This window comes from Scophthalmus maximus, chromosome 17, assembly GCF_022379125.1.
Source record: "Scophthalmus maximus strain ysfricsl-2021 chromosome 17, ASM2237912v1, whole genome shotgun sequence".
NCBI lineage: Eukaryota > Metazoa > Chordata > Actinopteri > Pleuronectiformes > Scophthalmidae > Scophthalmus > Scophthalmus maximus.
This window is the reverse complement of record NC_061531.1, coordinates 20,517,712-20,540,000: the sequence shown is the minus strand read 5'-3', so window position 1 is coordinate 20,540,000 and position 22,289 is coordinate 20,517,712. Positions and strand designations below refer to the sequence as shown.

The 22,289-nt window shown below is 47.8% G+C and overlaps 5 protein-coding genes across 11 annotated transcripts in view; 2 read left to right on the top strand and 3 right to left on the bottom strand.

Annotated features, from left to right (window-relative positions):
- Nucleotides 1–1,507, top strand: part of ube2m (ubiquitin conjugating enzyme E2 M) — a 4,420-nt gene extending 2,913 nt beyond the window's left edge. The window contains exons 4-6 of the mRNA XM_035615985.2: nucleotides 1–50; nucleotides 128–191; nucleotides 277–1,507. The exon at nucleotides 1–50 is cut by the window's left edge and continues 54 nt beyond it. Of these exons, the coding sequence (XP_035471878.1) occupies nucleotides 1–50; nucleotides 128–191; nucleotides 277–417 (255 nt within the window). The 3' untranslated portion in view covers nucleotides 418–1,507. The remainder of the gene's footprint in view (nucleotides 51–127; nucleotides 192–276) is intronic.
- A 420-nt stretch (nucleotides 1,508–1,927) lies between these two features.
- LOC118289101 (E3 ubiquitin/ISG15 ligase TRIM25) lies at nucleotides 1,928–6,785 on the bottom strand. 2 transcript variants are annotated; one of them, XM_035615803.1, is made up of 13 exons: nucleotides 6,637–6,785; nucleotides 5,807–5,936; nucleotides 5,121–5,543; nucleotides 4,720–4,824; nucleotides 4,533–4,628; nucleotides 4,064–4,297; nucleotides 3,573–3,747; nucleotides 3,405–3,491; nucleotides 3,279–3,305; nucleotides 2,987–3,013; nucleotides 2,601–2,776; nucleotides 2,358–2,513; nucleotides 1,928–2,284 (listed from the first exon to the last, which is right to left on the bottom strand). In XM_035615803.1, the coding sequence occupies exons 2-13, from the start codon at nucleotides 5,924–5,926 to the stop codon at nucleotides 2,084–2,086; spliced, it is 1,827 nt and encodes a 608-aa protein (XP_035471696.1). In that variant the 5' UTR covers nucleotides 5,927–5,936; nucleotides 6,637–6,785; the 3' UTR covers nucleotides 1,928–2,083. The 2 variants fall into 2 exon arrangements, with proteins under 2 accessions (XP_035471696.1, XP_035471697.1); XM_035615804.1 differs by having other exon boundaries at nucleotides 5,807–5,933; nucleotides 6,637–6,769.
- A 1,138-nt stretch (nucleotides 6,786–7,923) lies between these two features.
- On the bottom strand, nucleotides 7,924–11,609 carry utp18 (UTP18 small subunit processome component). 2 transcript variants are annotated; one of them, XM_047328259.1, is made up of 13 exons: nucleotides 11,223–11,609; nucleotides 10,624–10,751; nucleotides 10,330–10,425; nucleotides 10,109–10,185; nucleotides 9,904–10,019; nucleotides 9,677–9,802; nucleotides 9,390–9,564; nucleotides 9,210–9,310; nucleotides 8,866–8,956; nucleotides 8,656–8,779; nucleotides 8,394–8,568; nucleotides 8,136–8,278; nucleotides 7,924–8,020 (listed from the first exon to the last, which is right to left on the bottom strand). In XM_047328259.1, the coding sequence occupies exons 1-13, from the start codon at nucleotides 11,451–11,453 to the stop codon at nucleotides 7,996–7,998; spliced, it is 1,608 nt and encodes a 535-aa protein (XP_047184215.1). In that variant the 5' UTR covers nucleotides 11,454–11,609; the 3' UTR covers nucleotides 7,924–7,995. The 2 variants fall into 2 exon arrangements, with proteins under 2 accessions (XP_047184215.1, XP_047184216.1); XM_047328260.1 differs by having other exon boundaries at nucleotides 9,904–10,013.
- Nucleotides 11,610–12,354: 745 nt separating this feature from the next.
- LOC118289127 (WAS/WASL-interacting protein family member 2-like) lies at nucleotides 12,355–17,671 on the bottom strand. 5 transcript variants are annotated; one of them, XM_047328263.1, is made up of 8 exons: nucleotides 17,306–17,669; nucleotides 16,592–16,677; nucleotides 16,219–16,483; nucleotides 14,973–15,092; nucleotides 14,186–14,815; nucleotides 13,906–14,109; nucleotides 13,581–13,682; nucleotides 12,355–13,490 (listed from the first exon to the last, which is right to left on the bottom strand). In XM_047328263.1, exons 2-8 carry the CDS (start codon nucleotides 16,643–16,645, stop codon nucleotides 13,450–13,452), a joined length of 1,416 nt encoding a protein of 471 aa, XP_047184219.1. In that variant the 5' UTR covers nucleotides 16,646–16,677; nucleotides 17,306–17,669; the 3' UTR covers nucleotides 12,355–13,449. The 5 variants fall into 5 exon arrangements, with proteins under 5 accessions (XP_047184219.1, XP_047184221.1, XP_035471751.2 ...); XM_047328265.1 differs by having other exon boundaries at nucleotides 16,351–16,483; nucleotides 17,353–17,669; XM_035615858.2 differs by having other exon boundaries at nucleotides 17,353–17,667.
- A 138-nt stretch (nucleotides 17,672–17,809) lies between these two features.
- Nucleotides 17,810–21,729, top strand: si:dkey-225f5.4. The gene is made up of 9 exons (XM_035615899.1): nucleotides 17,810–17,951; nucleotides 18,173–18,275; nucleotides 18,400–18,523; nucleotides 18,682–18,839; nucleotides 19,074–19,216; nucleotides 19,295–19,472; nucleotides 20,885–21,024; nucleotides 21,158–21,320; nucleotides 21,458–21,729. The coding sequence occupies exons 1-9, from the start codon at nucleotides 17,935–17,937 to the stop codon at nucleotides 21,521–21,523; spliced, it is 1,092 nt and encodes a 363-aa protein (XP_035471792.1). The 5' UTR covers nucleotides 17,810–17,934; the 3' UTR covers nucleotides 21,524–21,729.
- The last annotated feature ends 560 nt before the right edge of the window (nucleotides 21,730–22,289 follow it).

Sequence of the window (22,289 nt, the reverse complement as noted above, 5' to 3'; positions counted from 1 at the left end):
TACCACCCCAACATCGACCTGGAGGGAAACGTCTGCCTCAACATCCTGAGGTTTGTTCATGACGATCACGCAACGATCGCCTGACAATCACACGACGTTCAACTTACCATCACATGTTTGTCCACAGAGAAGACTGGAAGCCCGTGTTGACCGTCAACTCCATTATCTACGGCCTCCAGTACCTGTTTCTAGTGAGTTACGTCACGAACAGAACACGATCAGAACATGTACATTTTTCACATTAAAGTTAATGATAATGTGCCCCCCCCCACACAGGAGCCGAACCCCGAGGACCCGTTGAACAAGGAGGCAGCGGAGGTTCTGCAGACGAACCGGCGGCTCTTTGAGCAGAACGTCCAGCGCTCTCTGAGGGGCGGGTACGTGGGCGCCACCTACTTCGAGAGGTGTCTGAAATAACTCCAGACCATACACCCCCCCCCCCCCCCCCCCCCCCCCCCCTGCTCGTCAGCAGCACCAGGAGCTGTTGAAGCAGGAAGCAGCCAATCAGAAGACGCTTTTCTGTTTTAACACAAACGACGAACACCCCCCCCCCTTTTTCCTCTTTGTTTTACTTCCAAGACGCAGAATTCAACTGTTTACAAGCCGACACAAACACATACACACACACACACACACACACACACACACACACACACCTGACTGGACTCAAAAAGATGGCCGACAGAGCAACGGTCATGGATGATGACGATGATGATGGAGGACTGTGTGTGTGCGGGGGGGTGGGGGTGGCTCAGGTGAGTCAATAATTTGGTGAATGCCATGATGCGTCTGATGATGATGATGATACCCATGATTTTTCTTTACTTTTTATTTTTTGGTAAATGTGTGTGTGACAAAGATGCCTGATGTCACACTGGTGGTCAGAAGGACACGCCCCCTCCTGACTGCTCCATGTCAACGTCTGTTGCTGACAGCAGCTATGGCAACGGTTGCCTGGCAACATCACAGTGACGACATGATGGAAGTCACTGTCAATCACCAAGAAAATTGTTCCAACGGGGGGAGGAGCTTGTGGGGTCACAGTGAGAACGTGATGTACCACAGCTGAGAGGAGGAGGGGCTTGTGACTGAGTGGGAGGGGTTATTAGTCACAGCAAAGTCCAGCAAGACAACAGAAGGAGTCTCCTGGGAGGGGCTTGTCAGAGTGGGAGGAGTTTGTTCTCATCTGCAGCCGATCACGTGACTTCAGCGAACTTGTAGTTTCAGTTTGATTCGCTGCTAAATTCACTCACTCAGCACCAGGGGGCGGAGTTCTTGTCAGGGGGCGGGCTGTGGAGATGGTGTTTTAAAGGAGCGCAGGGTGGGAGGGTTATGTTTTCACTTTGTGAGGCGGGTAGGGGGGTCATTGTGGGTGGGGTTTCAGAGGGTAGGGGCTTCAAATGTTGGATTATCTTGTGTATATTGACCCCGGCTGTTCACATTGACTGCAATATGATTTATGTTAAATAAAATATGAACTTGAATGATTATAACTGTACACCATAAATTCCTGGTTATTGTTTTCTGCTCAGTTGACCCATCATCTGCTCGTAACCATAACGACAATGTTGTGACACTTCATCTGTGCATCACTGTTGCTACGGCTACACCTGCGATCCACAACTGGACAGACTCAGGTGCTCTGTCAGTCCACGCTCCCTGCTCCTCCATATATGGTCACTTCTGGTTCTAAATGAAACCAACATGTTAAGCCGGATGCTCGTCAGCTATTGGTCAGAAAGTCTTGTGATGTTAGAAACTCTCCAGACAAACTTTATTATAGAAATGTACAAACTATTATATTTTCATCAGTGAGTCGTACATTCATTTGTTGTCAGTATTCTTCTTCCCCCGTGATGAAAAGTTTATTTTGACACTTTATTATCTGCCGATCTCAGATCATAAAAAACAGAAAACCAATCAACTGTTAAGTTTCGGTATTTTTTTTTAATTTATTTTTTTTACAGTTTCTCGAATCGAACAGGAAGTCGTGAGGAAATTAAAACAAACATTCATCAATAAACTGATCGATTTGTATCTTGTGAGAATTAAAGAGAAAAGTGGTCAGAGATCTGACCCCCCCTCAGCTCAGCTTGGTGCTCATGAGGACCAGGGGAACCTCCTTGTCTCCGGTCCCCAGCAGAGGAAACATCCTCTCGGTGAACTCGGACGAGCCCATGAAGCTGTAGATCTCTGATCCCGACTTGACGTTGTAGAAGGACACTTGACCAACGTCCACGTCCAGGAAGACGCCGACCTGACGGAGCCTCGGAGGATTCTTCACCTGCAGGACGACAGGGATGTGTTATGTCACCGAGGGAAACTTTGTTTCCATAGTGACAACGTGAGAGACAGACCTTGGTGAGAGGCGGAGCAGTGAGCGCACGCAGTTGACTGCCACTCCACCAGATGGCGCAGTATCCGTTAGAGGGACTCATGTCGAACAGACCTTTCCTCTGAGCTGACTCGCTGACCACGCCCACTTTCCAGTCCTTGTTCTCCCCAACGAACACCTGACAGGTGACAACACAATGACACTGTGTGTGTGTGTGTGTGTGTGTGTGTGTGTGTGTGTGTGTGTGTGTCTGTCTCTCTCTGACCTCCCAGTAGTGTCGTCCCGAGCTGAACCCCTCCTTGGCACTGACACAGGACCAGACATCGAACCTGTGTGGACTGTTTCTGTAGAACTGAAGCTTCTCTCCTCTCTTCACCTGCTTCCTGTCTTCAGACAGGATGAGGAACGGGTAGGCTGTGACCGGGTTCAAGGTCACGTCCTCTGGAAACACACAGTTATATACACACATGTATATAGAGACGATCACTGATTGTATATAAAGACAGTAATAACTATGACAGTAAAATGAAAAGTGCTCTATGAATGAAATTTATTATTATTATTATTATTATTATTATTAACCTGCAGTATAATAACAAAACAAACTGAGGACAGTTATATATACAGTGATATATACAGTTATATACTCACCCGTGTAGACTCTAGCCTTTTTATGTCCTGGGACAAAACAAAAACTCGTCTTTATTTCACAGAAATTAAAACCGTAAAATATCGCAAACGTGTTTATCGTTTATTTTATATATATTAAATAAAATTATATATATATATATATATAATTATATATATATATATAATTTTATTTAATACATATATATATATATATATGTATATATGTATATATAAAATAAACAATATATATATATTATTATTATTATATCATATATTACATATTAAAAGAAGAAGTGAGTCAGTTGACACGAACCTGAGACCGGTTTAATCTTCTTCATATCTACAGGGGACAGGAAACACAGTGAGTCTCTTCACATTAAATTAAATTAAAAGTCCTCACAACTGCAGCTACAATATTCAGGCTCAGGACGGACGTCACCTCTCAGACTCCACTGGCTCCGCCTCACACTGGCTCCGCCCCTCAGACTCAGCATGCTCTCCGCAGCCGTCAGGTCCGTGGACGAGACTGAGACACAGAAGACGACCGGTGAACAACGAGCTCTGACGGCCGCCGACACATTGAAATCACAGTCGGTGGTGAACTCACAGGAGCCTCTGGTGCTGCGGGGGCGGACCCCCATCCGGATGTCGTCCATCTTGTCCTTCACCTCGCTCAGGGAGCTCTTCACCTCCACCAGCGGGAAGTGGAGAGAAAACTCAGAGTCTTCGTCCACGTCGTCCCGCCGACTCTCGGCCAGCGGAGCTGTGGCCTCCTCGAAACTCTGAGGAGACCAATACAGTCATCAGAACCTTGACCTGACTATTAACTCTGATAAGTTCAAAAGTCACAAACTGTTCTTAGTTCTCGCTTCATGTTGTTTGACCAACGAGAGAAATACTTCTGAATTCAGACCTTCGTTCACTTCAGTGAGTAAAAGAATCAAACGAGTTCTTCAAAGATCAAGTACAGAGGAAAACCTCAGCTGGGACTGGACCATTCGACAGAGAACACTTTGTTCCAATCCCTGAATTGTGTCCACACTACTTACCAACACCTCATTTAAGCCCCGCCCACAGGACCAGGTGTTCAGTTCTCACCTGGAGGAAGCCGATGTGATCCTGACTGATGGCCTGGACCTCCAGCGTGGCCCTCCTGTCCATCAGCTGGCCAAGCTCCGCCTCCAGACGGCTCACCAGTCCGCCCCCCTTTGACATGACGGCGTCCAGCTGGTTCTGGATCCCGCCCACCACCTGAGTCCGGATCTGGTCCAGGGCGTCTGACACCTCGTTCAGCAGGTGTTCGACATCTCCTTGTTCTCCTTCTGCGTAGTTCTGAAACATGAAGATGATTCAACCTGTTTGACCACAGTTCTACAAATGATTCACTTTATTTAATGTAACGTTTACAACCAGTGTAACTGATAACATTTGGCTAACATGGATTAAACTGTTAGCTCAAAGTGATACGTGATGTTAGAACAGAGTCTCTCTTCTCACAACACCATCTTTTATAATCTGTTACATCAGCAATGAGTAAGGCACCTCGGCCTCAGCCGACATGTCTGACCTTCACTGCCTCCAGTTTCCTCTTCAGGTCGCTCACGTGAATCTCTCGCTCTCTGATCCGGTTCAGGATTTCCTGCTCCGTCCTCGCCACCTGTTTCTGAACACGCAGGTGAACACGAGTCCGTTTACCGGCTGAACAACACAGGAAGTGGTTTCGGTTGTTGTTGTCGGCCGTCGGCCGTTTGTACCTGTTTGCTGAGTCTCTCCGTCTGGACAGAAACCGTTTTGTGCGTCCGATGTTCCTCCAGGACACAAATGGCGCAGATGCATCTCTGACACGTCCGACAGAAAACCTGCTCAGGTGAACACGACAAGACTGTACTGGTTAAATATTCAGGTGTTTTTTACTAGAGAAGTAGAAACTTGACAAACCGACGTCTATGAGTGCTGACGACTTCTGTCAATTTCATATCAAGGTTTTTCTTCTTTGATAGAAATTAGTATTATAAAATTCAGTTTTTGACTTTTTGGGAATCGATTTTTGTGATGCAGCAACACGGCGTCTGGATTCTTTTTGAACCCAGAGATATAACGACCTCGTACATGTGACCAAACAATGCAAATGACAACAACATGCGTTTCCACTCGCCTCCAGCAGGCGGCGGTGTGCGGCGCAGGTGCGGCCCCTGAGCGCCTCCTGCGGGTCCAGCAGTGGGTGTTTGGAGTAGAAGGGAACGATCTCATGTGGCCGCACATGCTCAGTGCAGTAGGAGGCAGTGCAGGTGAGACAGGAGCTGACGGCAGGTTGTTTAACACCTGTACAGACGTCACACCACACGGCCGCCGCCGCCGCCGCCACCGTCACAAACGGGTTGGTGCTGTTGGTGTTGGTGACCGTCTTTGTGTCGCCGTTCATCGGTAACCCCGCCGCTCCGTAATGAGTCAGTTTGTAATTATCTGCGATGAGAGCGAAGACTCTGTTGACGCTGAGCTGAGGTCGTTCATGGAACTGCTGTTTACACAGAGGACACGTGCAGAGCGGACTGGACGCCCAGTAACCTCCGATACACGCCTGCAGAGAAAGGGCAGAAGAAGAAGACGTCATCACACCAGCTGGAGTTTCAACGTCACGTGATCTGCTGAGACCGCGTTGTCCTGTAGAGGTCGTCTGACCTCCCACAGGGAGCGCTGTTCCTGAGCTTTAACTTCTTAAACAGGTTCAACTGAGTCACGTCTGTCACTGTCCGTTCATCATCAGCCTGCGACCACGTGTAACCAGGGCGACGCAGCTCGGTCCGGCCTCGGGGCCTCGGAGGCCAGTGGTCTGGATGTTACCTGACAGAAGTTGTGTCCACAGGGAGTCGTGACTGGTTCACTGAACAGGTCCAGACAGATGGAGCAGGTCAACTCCTGCTCTGAGAAGGGATCTGGAGCCGCCGCCTCCGCCATCGTCATCCTGCTGCTGCTGGAAGAAACGAAGCAGATGTTAGAACCAGAGAGAGAGAGCGAGCAGGAAGTGACCTCAGCGTCTGTCAGTCACAACTTTATCATATTAAGCGTCAGTTTAATGTTTCAATCAGCTCTTTAACTAAAAAGTGAGACAGTGTGACTTCATCTCTTCTGTCTCTGAGTTTGGTCTCCTCCTCCTCCTCCTGAGGGAAACATCCATCTGATCCTTTAACTAGTCTTTGATTTGATCTGCTGTTGTTCTTCATCTCTTTTGTTTCAACATTAAAAACGGAAATGGAATGAGATGGATTCAGACCACTGATGTTCACACGTCTCAGTGTCGTTTGTTTTGTTTTCGATCTACAGAAGCAGAACCGACAGCCGACGGACCGCGAGGAAATATTCTTTGATTTTGAAAGAAACGTGTTTTGTTTTTGAATCACGTTCTGGCCCTTTAACTCAAGTGAACCAGATCGATTCAACACTTGATTCTGGGCCTCCGTACGACTCCAGTTCACTGATCAACATGCTAAGCTAAGCTAAGCTAAGCTAGGCTAAGTGATCATGTGAACATGTGACTCTGTGTCCAGCTGCGTCACAAACACTGATCAGCTGACAACGAAGTGACGTGACATCAGACTCAGTTCTATGTTTCATCGACAGAAACATGTTGAAGTTTGTTTCGTTCGTTTCCTCAGAGCGAAGCAGCTTCTTACCTTCGGCCTCAGCGTCCAGGTGTTTCTGTCCCGAGCCTGAAACTCCGGTTTCTGTGACGTCATCGGTGGGCGGGGCCTCGGACAGGTGCAGAAAGTCGTCAGGTGAGTTTGAAGGCGGAGACGATGATATGATTTAACATGATTCAACAATAAAGTTTCTGCTGAGAAATATTGAAATCTGATTCTTATTGTTTTGCTCCAAATTCGACATGAAGAGATATATACTATAATAATAAAACACAAACAACAAATTGATCAATAATATTTTTCTTCATCAATTCAAATAAATTATGAAAAGCGAAACTTTTGAAATATTGAATTTATATTTGACTAATTTCAGGCAAAATGTATAAATATGTACGTTTCAGTAAAATTAGTATGAAAAATTATGATACACAATGCATGGTATAAAATGGCACATTAACTATATATACTTTGATAGTATACTTATGAATTAGTGTATGAAGATATATAAAATCTATATATAAAGAAATAAAACCACATATCAAAAAACTGAAGAAAAGGACATTTCATTGGGGCACGGACCAGACTGGACCCACCGCACCCGACCCACTGGACCGGTCACATTCCTGCTGCGGTGTCGACGCGTCAGAGCTGGAGGATCCTGTTTGGTGGTTGTTCGTCCTGGCTCGTGATTGGCTGAGCTTGTGTTGTGTAACTCATCAGACATTCCAACACTGAGTCTGAGGATCGTGATTCTAATCAATTTTTAAAGTCAAAAATCAAAACAAAAAAAATCCAAAATCAAGATTTTATGTTAAAATAAAACAAATCCAAATTTTGGCTTCATTAAAAATCACAATTTTTATTTGATCCTTTTCATTTCAGCATGAAAGTCGAAATTTTATCTATTTATTTAATTAATTTATTTATATTTACAAATAAAAAGAATGATGAAATATACTGAACATCGATAATTCTTCTGAAATGTCCAAAAAGCTTCTGTATAATTTTGTCAAGTCAAAGTCATGATTTTATTACGTCAATATTTTAATAAGTAACAAATGTTTCTTCAAATTGAAATTCAAACTCAATTTTGAAGACAAAATTTTTTTTAAAATATCAAAATGGTCATTTTAAAATAAAAATATAATAACAAAATTTTAAAAGGTAAAATTGAGAGTTCTGATGAGTTGAATAAGTTCAGTCATATTAATAAACATTTGACATAGAAAAAAAGTTTAGACCGAAAATCAAAATCCCCCAAAATGAGATTCTAACACTTTTGTCTAACTCAGCTGAGATAAAAAAAAAAGAAAAGACGTGTTGAAGCAAAGTCAGTTTTTATACAAATGATGAAATACATAAAGAGATTCTGAAGATTCACGTTGATTCTCCTCAGAAGCTTCTGTAATGAAGGATCCTGAAGACACCAGATCACACACGTCATTATACACATTATATATATATGTTTATGTATATGTTTATATTAATATATACAGTCTCTGATCTGTTCTAGATACAGTAATTGATCTTACCTGTACAGGGGGGCGTGTCCTTTGTTGTTAGCCAATGAGAAGAAGCCGCCGTGAGGAGAGAAGTCGAGGCAGGTCGCTCGATACACTATCTTCCTCTTCGAAACGGGGAAGTTGGAGAAAACACTGAGGCTGGGCAGGTGGACCTGACGGGACAGAACCAGGACCGGGTCAGAAACAGAACCAGGTCAGAAACCGGATCAGATCAGAACCAGACCAGAACCGGGTCAGATCAGAACCAGGTCAGAATTCATTTCTCACCAGCCGTACGGCTTCATCCTCGGCTCGGGAGGCGATGGCCAGGATTTCAGACGTGGGGTTAAAGGTCAGGGAGGTCGCCGAGGTCAGCAGGTTCATCACAGCCTTCATCGGCTTCGGATTGGCTGAATTAAGACACGCCTCCTGAGAGTAGATGTTGACCACGCCTGACTGAGAGCTGCAACAGACAGTAGATCAATACAATCACCTCCCCTCACCCCCGTCAGCCAATCATAGAGCAGGATGATGAGTGGGCGTGTCTTACCCACAAGCCAGGTACTGTCCATTACGCGAGGCGGCGATGGATGTTGCCTTCACACAGCCGTCGTCCGTGAACCTGTTGACACACCGACTGCTGCGCACGTCCCACACATACACCTCCCCCTCCTCTGCGCGCACACAAGCGCACACACAAACTCGTCACATGACTGACAGGAAGGTGACGTGTGATGTCACAGAGTTGTCATGAACTCACCTGAGTTGACGAAGACTTTGCTGCCGTCGGGGGAGAAGGCGACGCCGGCAACGTCACCGTTGATCTTCATACTGCGAACGACCTCCTTCGTCTGAAAACACACACACACACACACACACACACACACACACACACACACACACACACACACACACACACACACACACACACACACACACACACACACACACACACACACACACACACACACACACACACACACACACACACACACACACACACACACACACACACACACACACACACACACACACACACACACCTGATGAAGACGGCCGTCAGGAGGAAGATGATGATGAAGGTCACAGCTGAGGGTCACTGACCTTGAGTGTGAGCAGGTGCAGGTAGCCATGAGAGCCCGTGAGCAGCAGAGCGCCTCCTTCAGGACAGACGGAGAACTCCTTCACTCTGGCCTCGTTCAGACCTGAACAACAACAACAACAACAACACACATTTTTATTCTGAAGGACTCACTTCAGTATGACCTCTGACCTCGGACCCACCTCTGACCGTGTGCACCGGTGTGACCCGCCCCTCCATCATGTCGTACAAGTAGAACATTTTGTTGGTCGTCCCCGTGGCGATCACCGTCTCCCCGTCGTGGCTGAACGCCGCCTGGTGGACGGGGAACCGCTGCAGGTGGATGCTCTGGATCTTAGGGTTCGTCTTCCCGTCAACCTGCGGGATGGCACAAGGTCACGTGATCCGTTCCTCTGGACACCACGAAGTCATGAGGTGACGTTATCTGTTCCTCCGGACGCCACAAGGACGTGGGAGGAACCGTCTGTACCTGGAAGAGGGACACCGATTGGTCAAGGCCAGCCGTCATGACGACCTGAGCGGAGGGGTGGAACTGCACGGTGGTCAGTCTGTCATCGGACGGACGGGCGGTGTTGGCGTGTAGACACTTCTTCATCTGAGACAGGACGCACATTTGGTCGTCATCATCGTCATCATCATCATCATCACACTGTTAAACATCACAAGCTCAATTCATTAAATTTTTGAGTCACTGACTCTCAGGATGCCACTGGGCAGACGGTCTGAAGACACCACAAAGTTCCCTGTCCTCCTCAGCAGGTCGTCCTCCTCTTCCTCCCCCTCATCATCATCATCATCATCATCATCTGCAGAAAATGACGGTGTCGTTTTGTTTTGTCCAAAAGAAGAGAATTATGAATCATAATGAATCATCAAGAATCATCGTGAATCCTGTTTGTACCGTTTTTCTTCTTCTTCTTCTTTTTCCTGCCACTCGTCTCCGCCCACGACGGAGCTCCGCCCATCGACCTCTGAAACCTGAGACACGGCAGCTTCAGGTCAACGTGCGTTCAGGTGTCTAAAGGTGGTGCGTTCAGGTGTCTAAAGGTGGTGCGTTCAGGTGTATAGAGGAGGTGCGTTCAGGTGTATAGAGGAGGTGCGTTCAGGTGCACGTTCACTCACTGCTCTCTCATCCTCTGCTGTAGTTTCTGTTTGGACATCGTCGACTCTGCGTCTCCTTTGATCATGTTTCTACGGTAGCGATGCTCCATGTCGACCCTGAAACAAACAAAAGAACACGTGGTGAGTGTGTGTGAGTGTGTCTTTGTGTGAGTGTCTGAGTGTGTGTGTCTTTGTGTGAGTGTGTGTCTTTGTGTGAGTGTGTCTTTGTGTGAGTGTCTGAGTGTGTGTGTCTTTGTGTGAGTGTGTGTGTCTTTGTGTGAGTGTGTCTTGCTTCACAGTTTTTCCATCACTCACTCTTCTTCCTGCTCGTCGTCCTCGTCCACCCAGACGGACGCTGGGGTCGGTCGGAGCTGCAGGCCGGACTCTTTCTCGTCCTCATCTTCGTCCTCCACAGGCGGAGCTTCAGTCTGCTCCTCATCCTCCTGCAGCACACAATTCATCATCAGAGCAGATTCATTCTCTCAGACTCAACGATCCAGTGAACGTCTTGTCATGAAGCCTTAATACACTCCAGAAAACTACAGGAAGAGTTTCAGTAACCCTGGCAACAGCAGCCAAACACGTCGAGAGAAGAAGACCTTAAAATGATATATTATTGTTCACTAACGTGAGAAAAACAACACCAACAAATCCGTTAACAGACTCCAGGTTCAGGTGGAAGTGACGTCACGAACATCATCATATTTAATCTGCGACAGAAGTCTGGTAGAAAGAAGAACGACGTCAGAACTTCTCACTGACGTCACAGAATAACTGAGCCGAATTGAACACGAACACCTGAAACGCATTTTCACGTCATCGCATTTGTCCTTAACACGCAGGTAAACATCGCGCACGAGCCTCGAAAGTTTAAACGAGCCGGTTTGTGAGCGGACTCTGGTCCGACGCGTCACCTGCTCCTCCTCCACCACCAGCCGCTGCAGCAGCTCGTCCTCGGCCCCGAACACGAGCTCCTCGAGCAGCCGCACCGCGCGGTCCTCCGCCCCGAGCACCGACACGCGCTGCACGTTCTTCTGCCGCTTCTCCTCCTCCTCCTCCGGGTCACACGGCGGCGGTCGAGCTCGCTTCCTGGCCGCCGCTCGCTCCTCCGTCACCGGCAGCTTGATGACGTTACCGACGTCCATGGTTCTCCTCCGGCAGCGGAACGGAAACAGAAACCACGGGTTTGTGTCTCGTGTGTTGAACGTGTTGGATCGACAGCCGCGGAGGAAGTTAACGCACGTGCGTTTTTTTAATCTCTCTTTCTTGATCACGTGCTTCCGGGAAGTAGACCTGTGAACTGGACATTGGAAGATAAAGGTCCGCCCCCCGTGGTCACAGTCAGAACTGCAGCGAGCTGAACCAAACAAGATTTTTCGGAATAAAATTGTTTCACAATTTTTCTTTTAAACTCGTGATTAGTAATCAGCTGTCTTATTGATCAACTGTCTTATTGACGTCAGTGTTATTAAGGGAGTCGGGGGTTGTGACATGTTTGATCTGACGTCACGTGATGTGGTAGTCTCTGTGTTTCAGTTTTAAACTGTGCTTTTGTTTTGAATGGCTGAAACGGAAAGAAGCGAGCGGGTGCGCTGGTGTGTTCTTGACGGTGAAACAAATAAAGTAGTTCCTACTTGGTTCACGTTGGTTCTGACTCCGTCATCGATGATTCAGTTCCTCGGTTACATGTTATTATTTAAGTAAAATAAATTTAAATCATCCAAACTTTTATTTGACATTTGAATATTTCATGAATTCCTAAATGTGTAAAAGATTTTCCTCAGAATTCTCTTCTCTTGATAAAAAGAGTATAAAAAAACTCAAACTTTTATATGAACAGCATCAGCATGACGTCACAGAAACAAAGAACTGACGTTAGAAAAATAAACTAAACTAAAGTTTAACAAAGTTTTCACTTTATCATAAAATCTGATTTTTATCAGGAACAACTTTTCTTCTTTGTTGTTGATTTTACTGGACGAGCTTCAGGAGCACACCAGGAAGTAACACCTGACACCTGTCAGACAGATCTTTACAGAAAAAAACTGAAGAGATAAACTGTTTATTCACATTTCAGAAACATGCGGTTTGATCTACAGCTATAGGACAGTCAGAAGATTTATGTTTTATAACTGATCATTAAGGTTTTATAAATGATCAATAATGTTTAATAACTGATGGATGATGTTTTCTGTCTGATGGATGAGATCCAGCCAGTGTGAGCGTCGTCGTCTCTTTCATATTCATAAATGATCCATAAACATGAAGAAGCTCAGAACAAACAGAAGATTCAGTTTGTGAGAAAAGTCAAAATTTAACATTGTTAATGATTTAAATATAAAGCTGTCTTTCACAAATTAAAATAAGTTTGTTGACAATTCTTTTTCATTTATACACGTATAAATATATATGTTTACACATATTCATATACATATAAATATACAAATGTTTTATGAAACTCAAACTTGGGGACTTCACTAATATATTTAATATATTTGTAATATTGAGACTTTTACCCACAAAATTACTTGTTATTCAAACTGTGAATTTTAGATTTTAAAAAGTGAATCAGCTTCTTTTCTGATGATGAATAAATCAAAGACGCTTCTTCTTCTTCATAAACTGAAAACTTACATTTTTGTTCAATAACTGAGAAAATAATCAGCAGATGAATTCATATTTGAATCAAAAGTTAGTTATTTACAGATCAAATTCATTTTGAATTCTTGGTCCTGGTCTGGGTCCAGATCCAGGTCCAGGTCCAGGGATCCTTGTCATGGTCACGTTTCACTGATGTTGTGAGCGTCATGTGACCCAGAGACCTGGTTTCTGTGTCAACGTCCACAACCAAGTTTCATTTGTCTCCAGTGAAAGTCCAGGAACCAGGAAGTCCGGCAGAACCGCAGCAGCTCTTAGCTCCACCCACTCTTCTTCTTCTTCATATGTCAGACAAAGAGCCGCAAACAAAAAGTGCGAGTGCAAAAAACGAACAAATGAAAATGAACAAACTCTTCAGTCACGTCTCCTGCAGAGTGTCGGCCAATCGGATGTGAGCTCAAGACGATGATGGAGGAGTCGAGGATGATGAAGGTGGAGGCTGCATGTTGTGTGTGTGCGTGTGTGTGCTGTAGTTGTCATACTTCACCTCCCGACAGGAGGCAGAGGCGGAGCTCCTCTCACCACTGAAACACACAAGATGGATGACATGAAGCTAAATCATCCTGATCATAAGCCCGCCCCCTGGTGTCTGGCTGCATGATTGACAGCTGTACCTCTGTTGGCTCTGCTCGGGTAGAACTTGGTGAAGTGTCTGAACTCGTCTGGAGGCGGGAAATCGTCCAGAGGATGAAAAGAATACTTTGACTCAAAGTCATCTGAGGAGGAGAAGAAGAAGAGACGTCACTTGACCTCAGCCCCTCGTCCTACTGGACAGTTCAAACAGGTCAAGGACCAATGAGGGAAGAGACTGAAGCCGTGACCAGAACAGAACAGAAACAAGACAGGTGATCAATCAGCTGATACATAAAAAGGTGATCGATCAGCTGAAGAAAACTCTGACGTGTGCTACATTCTGATTGGACGCAGAGATGGACTCACCGATGAATGAGCGAGGGACGGAGGAGGAGGAGGAGGAGTGTCCGTTGCGGAGAGGAGGGGGAGGCGCAGCGGGGAGGCGAGTAGGAGGGGGAGGAGGTTTCCCTCTGGTGGGGGGGTCAGAGGTGAGGGAGGGGCTACCATGTATCCTGTAAGGAGGAGGGGGCGGGGCCCTCGAGGAGGATGACTGGGCGGGAACAGGAGGAGCTGAGGAGAGAGATCAATACAGGATCAATACTAATGACATCACTGTGACATCACTTTTGAAGCAGCCGTCTCTCACCTGTTCCTCGAATCAGCGCATCTCGGGTGGGAGGCGGCGGCCTGTTGACGCCCTGTTGGGAGGGGGTGGGGGAGGCAGGAGGTGGTGGGGCGGGGGCTCTGGTGGGGGTGTGGCCTCCAGGTGAAGGGGCGGGTCTCTTGTTGCAGAGGGAGTTGTGACGTTGCGGCAGCTCTGGCGCTGCCTCTGCGTCGCTTCCTGTTGGTCCGTTGGTGATGCAGTAAGATGGAGGGGGCAGGGCAAGAGAAGAGGAGGGGGTGTAAGAGGCGGGGTTACCTCCTGAGGTGGGTGGGCGTCTGCTGTTGCCAGGAGACGGGGGAGGTTTTGAGATGAGGGGCGGGGTGTTGTTCGGGGCTGGGGGGAGGGGCTTCTCTCTGTTGCAAGAGGAAGATGAGGTGGGAGGGGAGGGGGCGTTACCACGGCGACAGAGAGGAGGCGGGGGGGGGGCTGAGGAGGAATGCTTCATGCCGGAGGAGGAGGAGGGGGAGGAGTTAGGGAGTAATGGACGCTGAGACGGCATCGTCTCTGAGGGCGACGATGCCTGAGAGGCGGGGCTATCTGAGTCGTCATGGTGATGACTTGGGGGGCGGGGCGCGGCGGCTCTGGTGGATGGTGAGCGTCCAGAAGAGCCGTCTGGAAGAAAAGATCAATAAATATAACAAATCATTTAAACAGAAACCTCTCAAATATGAAAAAGAATAATAAAATAAATCAATTAAAAAGATGTTTCATATAAAAGACAAATACAAAACATGAAATGTTAAATAATTAAACCAAAAAATTCCCTGACCTCCGACCGGCCTCAGTTTGTGAACTCCGCCCGTGTACAGTCCTCCGATTGGTGGAGCTGAACCTGATGGGCTTGCTGCTCCGCTGCCTCCTCCTGATGCTGCTCCGCCTCCTTTGGGCTCTGAGAACCACAACCATTGGAGAGGTGAAGCTCGAGCTCCGCCTCCAGCGGGCATGATGTCACTACACTACATGGACACGACAATGACATCACAGAGTGGGAGTGTGAGGGCACAGGTGAGATGTTACAGGTGAATGAACAGATCAATGACATCACAGTTTGTCAAACCTTCTACTTCCTGGTCAGACTCACCTGACTCCGCCCACATGCATATTCAGCATCATGCGGTTCAGTTTTTCATGATGTCACTGATTTAAATGATGACATAACTCAAGTGCTTAGCCCCACCCCCTTAGCTCAGGTGGGGGGAGCTTAACAAATCTACTTTGCCAACATGTCTGCGAGAAGCTGCACAAAGACGATTAAAAACAGCCTAAAAGAAGGTTTCCGTTCAGACGAAACCATGAATGGACTTTGTCTCTGTCATGTGAGGACAGGTGAGTTGACAGGTGAGTGGACAGGTGAGGACAGGTGAGTGGACAGGTGAAAGGACAGGAGAATGGATAGGTGAGGTCAGGTGAGTGGACAGAAGACAGGTGAGAGGACAGGTGAGGACAGGTGAAGACAGGTGAGAGGACAGGTTACTGGACAGAGGACAGGTGAGGACAGATGAGGACAGGTGAGTGGACAGAGGACGTTCCCTCGGCTTCAGGACGACCCAGCTGAGCAGGAAGCTTCAGGATCTGTTGAGACTCAGTTTGATGCAGTGAACTCACAGTTAGACACAAAGTCACAAGACGAGTCGTCAACAACAACAACAAGTGGAACAGAAGCAACAGGAACACACACAAGTCTGTTTACACTGAGTCTGGATCAGAGTCTGGATCAGAGTCAGAGGCTGGATCAGAACCTGGATCAGAGTCAGAGTCTGGATCAGGGTCAGAATCTGGATCAGAGACCGAGTCTGGATCAGAGTCTGGATCAGACTGTCAACAGGTGTGAATGTGACTGGTTGTGTGTCTCTGAACATCAGCCCTGTGATTGGCTGGTGACCTGTCCAGGGGGAGCCACGCCCCTCAGTGTGAGCAACCACTGCATCAAACACGGACCTCAGGTCTGAACTGTGACCTCTGACCCTCAGCATCCTGCGGTCAGCCCGAGGGTCAGAGGAGGTCGGTGGGCTTACTCTGCTCTGCGGCCGTGTTCTTCTGCCCGTCAGTCGGCGCCCCCTGCTGGTGAGACTGGCTCTGCGGCTGCTGCAGGTATTGGTATAAGCGAATGTATGGGTGGTCTGTGGGCCGGGAGGTTTGAGTCTTACTGTCGAGCAGCGGAGCGCTGCGGTCGTTCACCTCCGACACCGTCCGCAGCCTGGTGCCCTGACAAATGTCTGACAGCAGGGCGCCGCGACCTTTCGCCTCCGCACTGCTCAGCTTCGGAGGACTGGTGTTCGCCTAGGGGCCATCATTCTTATGTTTTACATCTAAAATGATGTTTATTTTCTTAATACAAGTGCTATTTGTTCCAATGTTGTGTGTGTGTGTCTGTGTGAGGGTCCTCACCTGGCTGAAGGTGGGGGGAGGCGGGGGGCCCCCTGGTGGGGGAGGGATGGGCATCCTGCTGCTGATATGACACACACCTGATCACCCTGGAACACAGTAACCATGGAAACAGCTGCTGAAGGTCTCAATGACGTCGTCAGCGTAACGGACCACAGTCAGCGTTCATCATCACATGACCACGTCACCATTCCTTCCCTCTGTTCAATTGTTACTGTATATTTTTTTGTAAATTTGTAAATTCTATTGCATTGTTATACTGTATACTTAACATTGTATATTTCTTACTGTCCTTTCTGTTTTTATTCTTTATATGTTAAGTGAGTGTTGTACTTTGAGAGCAAAGATTAACCGGAGTCAAATTCCTTGTTTGTTTACGCAAACCTGGCCAATAAAGCTGATTCTGACTTCAGACCAGAACAGACCACATCCAGAAGAAAACCTGGGACATGTTCACACACACAGACACGGATCTTTGTGATGAAAGTGAATGACGCGACATTTCACAGCTGTTGTTAGCTTCGCCCAGCTAGCTGCATCAGCACCGGCCTGTCTCTGAGCGGAGCTCCGCTACAGATGTTGCATTCACTAATCAACATCTGTCCTGACGTGCGGACACACGCACGCGCGCGCACGCACACACACGCACGCGCACACACGGGATCAAACTGTCACGTAAGCGCTCTTCTAGCTGAGCAGCTAGCTCCGCCTGCTTACCGTGTGTTAGCACATTAGCCGCAGGTCTGTGCACCGGTGCCACTCACCTGCGGGCTGACTCATACTGTGACGTATCCGTGTCGGTGTTCAGCCTCCAGCCGCTCCGCCGTTAGCCGTTAGCCGTTGGCCGTTAGCCGTTAGCCTCTCCGCTGCAGGGCTCTTTCTTCTCCTCCGTCAACACGGGAGCACGTGACCTGAGCGGGAGGACATGCGCAGTGTCTACTGTATCTTATGAATCTAGTTCATCTACTGTATCAGATGTTTCTTATGTATCTACTGTATCTATTTCTATGTTTATGAATTTTAATGATTTCATCACAAAATGTCACACATGAAAAGTTGGAAAGGAAACCCAGAGATTTTGTTGCATTGGTGAAAATAATGTATTGCAAACATTCACACGTTCACAAACAAAACATCTATTAACATATTTTTATTTGTATTCATCTGAATGTGTAATTTCATTCTGCGCAGTTTTTTTTTTAATTATTGTTACTACAACATCACCGCCACACATCCAGAAGGGGGCGGTGATGCGCCTAAAAGCTGTTTACCGACCGAAGAAGAAGAACAACAACCTCATCGTGAATCGACCAATCACATGACTCGTGGCGGGCATTTGAAAACAAATGGCGGAAATTCGATCGTGAGTCTCTAAAACTTTACAACATTTAACATGAATCGACTCAGTTCACGTCAAAACACCGTCAACGTGTTTCACATGATGAAGCTGAAGTTCAGACGTGACAGTTAGTGACGTTCCTCAGCTACAGCTAACAGGAGCTACAGCTAACTGACCGAGCTAACGCTTGTTGTCGTCTGTCTGTGAGTGAGAGATAAACCGGGTTGTGTCTGTGGTTGTGTCAGTGTGTTGCAGCGCTGTGACCCGGTTCTGTTGGACCCGCGGAGCCGGGGAGACTCCGAGGAGCCGGACTCCGCTGAGGCGGCCAGCACGGTCCTGTACCTGACGGTCAGTGTGTGAGCAGCCTGGGTCCGCAGAGAAGGAGGAAGGAGGAGGAATCTGTGTCTGTCGTGTTGTTTTTACAGTGTGTGTGTGTGTGTGTGTGTGTGTGTGTGTGTGTGTGTGTGTGTAGGACAGTCGTCGTGTTCAGAAGGTTTTGTGGCGTCAGCTGTTCGTCCTGGACTCCATGATGTCTCTACTGGAGGGTCTGGACTCTGCCCAGCAACTGGTGACACGGCCTTGCCCCCCCCAGCACGGTACACACACACACACACACACACACACACTCACACACACAGTACATGCAGTAGAAATATTGAGCTTCATACAACTTTAACTTTAATCTTTTTACTACTTGACTTTTTTTTTTTACGGAAAAAATATATGTGTGTGTGTGTGTGTGTGTGTGTGTCAGGGGGCGGGGCTCGGGGCAGGTGGAAGGCTCTGAAGGTGGAGAGCAGGTTGCGGGTGGAGGAGACGGAGACTCTGCTCAGATCTCTGCAGGACAGAGTCCAACAGATCCAGAAGAGACGACACACACTCACACAGCTGGTCCAGCAGCTGCACAGCAAGGTGCGCATACACACACACACACACACACACACACACACACAGGGAAATTGTTGCTAGGTGGTTACCATGACGTTACTATCTGGGGTGTGAGATACAGCAAATGCTCAAGAAGAACAGAAAAAGAGTTCAACTCCCAGTGTGCTTTACCGTCCAATATCAGAGCAGAAAAGTTTTTCTGATGAGCTTCCTATCTCCTTGTCTCCTCACCTGGTTTCCTCTCCTTGTCTCCTTCAGAAGCAGCAGTGTGAACAGCTGGAGGAGTCTCTGCTGAAGGCCCACAATGCATTGCAGTCGTACGATCGTCATCTGAACCAGCTGAGGGCGGAGTCCGAGGCAGCGCTCAGTCAGCTGATCAGCTGGCAGCAACTCAGAGACGAGTGAGTGTGGTCAGGTCACGTGACCCTCGTTCAGGCGATCTGATTGGTCACTAACTCTACTTCCTGTTCAACGGTCAGGCTGCAGGTGCACGTTTCTGTTGCACAGAACACCATGCAGATCAACCTGCTGTCCTTCAGCCAATCAGAGCTGTGTGTGGAGCTGAGACCACGCCCCTCTTCTCACCTGTCGTCCAATGAGCTGGAGCCGCTGAAGTTGTCAGTTAACTGGAGCCTTGACGACCGCTTCACACTGCAGGTAACTCCTCGTCTCCTCTCTCCTCATCTCCATGTGTCTCCTCTCTCCTCGTCTCCATGTGTCTCCTCTCTCCTCACCTCTTCGTCTCCTCGTCTCCATGTGTCACCTATCTCCTCACCTCCTCATCTCCATGTGTCTCCTCTCTCCTCACGTCTTCGTCTCCTCGTCTCCATGTGTCTCCTATCTCCTCACCTCCTCGTCTCCATGTGTCTCCTATCTCCTCACCTCCTCATCTCCATGTGTCTCCTCTCTCCTCACGTCTTCGTCTCCTCGTCTCCATGTGTCTCCTATCTCCTCACCTCCTCATCTCCATGTGACTCCTCTCTCCTCACCTCCTCGTCTCCATGTGTCTCCTATCTCCTCACCTCCTCATCTCCATGTGTCTCCTCTCTCCTCACGTCTTCGTCTCCTCGTCTCCATGTGTCTCCTATCTCCTCACCTCCTCATCTCCATGTGTCTCCTCTCTCCTCACGTCTTCGTCTCCTCGTCTCCATGTGTCTCCTATCTCCTCACCTCCTCATCTCCATGTGACTCCTCTCTCCTCACGTCTTCGTCTCCTCGTCTCCATGTGTCTCCTATCTCCTCACCTCCTCATCTCCATGTGACTCCTCTCTCCTCACCTCCTCGTCTCCATGTGTCTCCTATCTCCTCACCTCCTCATCTCCATGTGTCTCCTCTCTCCTCACGTCTTCGTCTCCTCGTCTCCATGTGTCTCCTATCTCCTCACCTCCTCATCTCCATCTGACTCCTCTCTCCTCACCTCCTCGTCTCCTATCTCCTCACCTCCTCGTCTCCTCGTCTCCATGTGTCTCCTCTCTCCTCACCTCCTCGTCTCCATGTGTCTCCTATCTCCTCACCTCCTCATCTCCATGTGTCTCCTCTCTCCTCACGTCTTCGTCTCCTCGTCTCCATGTGTCTCCTATCTCCTCACCTCCTCATCTCCATGTGACTCCTCTCTCCTCACCTCCTCGTCTCCATGTGTCTCCTATCTCCTCACCTCCTCATCTCCATGTGTCTCCTCTCTCCTCACGTCTTCGTCTCCTCGTCTCCATGTGTCTCCTATCTCCTCACCTCCTCATCTCCATCTGACTCCTCTCTCCTCACCTCCTCGTCTCCTATCTCCTCACCTCCTCGTCTCCTCGTCTCCATGTGTCTCCTATCTCCTCACCTCCTCGTCTCCATGTGTCTCCTCTCTCCTCACCTCCTTGTCTCCATGTGTCTCCATGTGTCTTCTCTCTCCTCACCTCCTTGTCTCCATGTGTCTCCTCTCTCCTCACCTCCTCGTCTCCTCGTCTCCATGTGTCTTCTCTCTCCTCACCTCCTCGTCTCCATGTGTCTCCTCTCTCCTCACATCTTTGTCTCCTCGTCTCCATGCGTCTCCTCTCTCCTCGTCTCGTCTCCTCTGTGTGCAGGTGAGCGAGGGGACGGTCGGTCTGGAAGAGGACAGTCTGTTCGGCAGACGTTCGGAGCTGAGCGCCGCCCTGCTGGAGGTGATGCAGTGTTACATGGGTCAGGCTGAGCTGCTGTCTGAGGTCCAGGCTCTGAGGTCCAGGTGAGACCTGATGGTTCTGACTAGAGATTAATAACCAATAATCACCTTTCCTCATGATTGCCCCCTGGTGTCTGGCTACAGTACAGGTCATAAGCCCCGCCCCCTCCATGTTAATGATGGTCTGTGTCTCCAGTTTTGCGATCGACTGGCGTCCGGCTCAGCGGCTGCTCGTCTACCTGAAGTCGGCGCTGCTCGTGTGTCACCTGGAGGTGGAGGACGGTTACCCGGGCAACGGTGGAGCCCGGCTGCTGTCGGTGCGTCGAGACGGTCAAACTGTGGACACGTCTGGACTGAAGGTAACACTATGATATTATGTACAGGCCTTTATTATATATAGTGTCCACATTTAACAGTCCACTAATCTGTCTGTCTCTCTCTCTCTCTCTCTCTGTCTGTCTATCTGACTGTCTGTCTGTCTGTGTGTGTCTCTCAGCCACATAAATCTGTCTTCAGTCTGACTGACTGGTTGCTCCTCCTCTGTAGTTCTCCTCTCATCTGATGCTCGTGTGTGTATTTTTGTTGTCATGTTTATTGTCATTTCATCGTAAAAATAAAATCTGTTTAGATTTTGAATCAGATTGTGTCGAGTCACATGATCAGTGACTGAGTCTCTTCAGAAGACGAAAGAAACTGAATCAGAGCAGCTGATGTTAATATTTATGCATTAAAAATATCTTTAAAAAATAATAAATTGACTTGTCTTCAGTTTGTCTCCTGTGACTCGATCACTGCACACGAGTTCATGTTGTGAGAGTTTTCTGTTTTCTGTTGTCGATGAATCTACTTTAGTTTAAATAAGATGACAGTGTTTCAACTACCATTGAATGTTTTAATTTGGTGACTCCAGTTTCCGCCCCCTGCATGTCCGTGTTCCCCATTCATTGACTGTGGCGGTCCGTCAGTCAAACTTGTTGCACCATAGGCTTATAACAAATCGAAAATATGTCTAAACTTCTCACAGCAACATAAAATATCTCTAAAGGTGCATTCAGCGCACTGCTCCTCACGTTGTACCATGCTCACGTACACGCGCGGGCAGACTGAGCCCTGCTGGTTTCTCAGTAACGTTCGCGGCCGTTCTCAACATTATGAAAGTCTGGTTGCCACAAGTGCAACAAATGTTTTGCAAGTCAAGGCAGTAACACAAGTGATCTGTCAACATCTAGTGAAAGTTAAAGTACCCTCTACTTCTACTGGTCCAAGACCTGATCTGTTATTTGTTAAATACATTTAATTTTTATTAAATATATAATTATTTCTTTTTC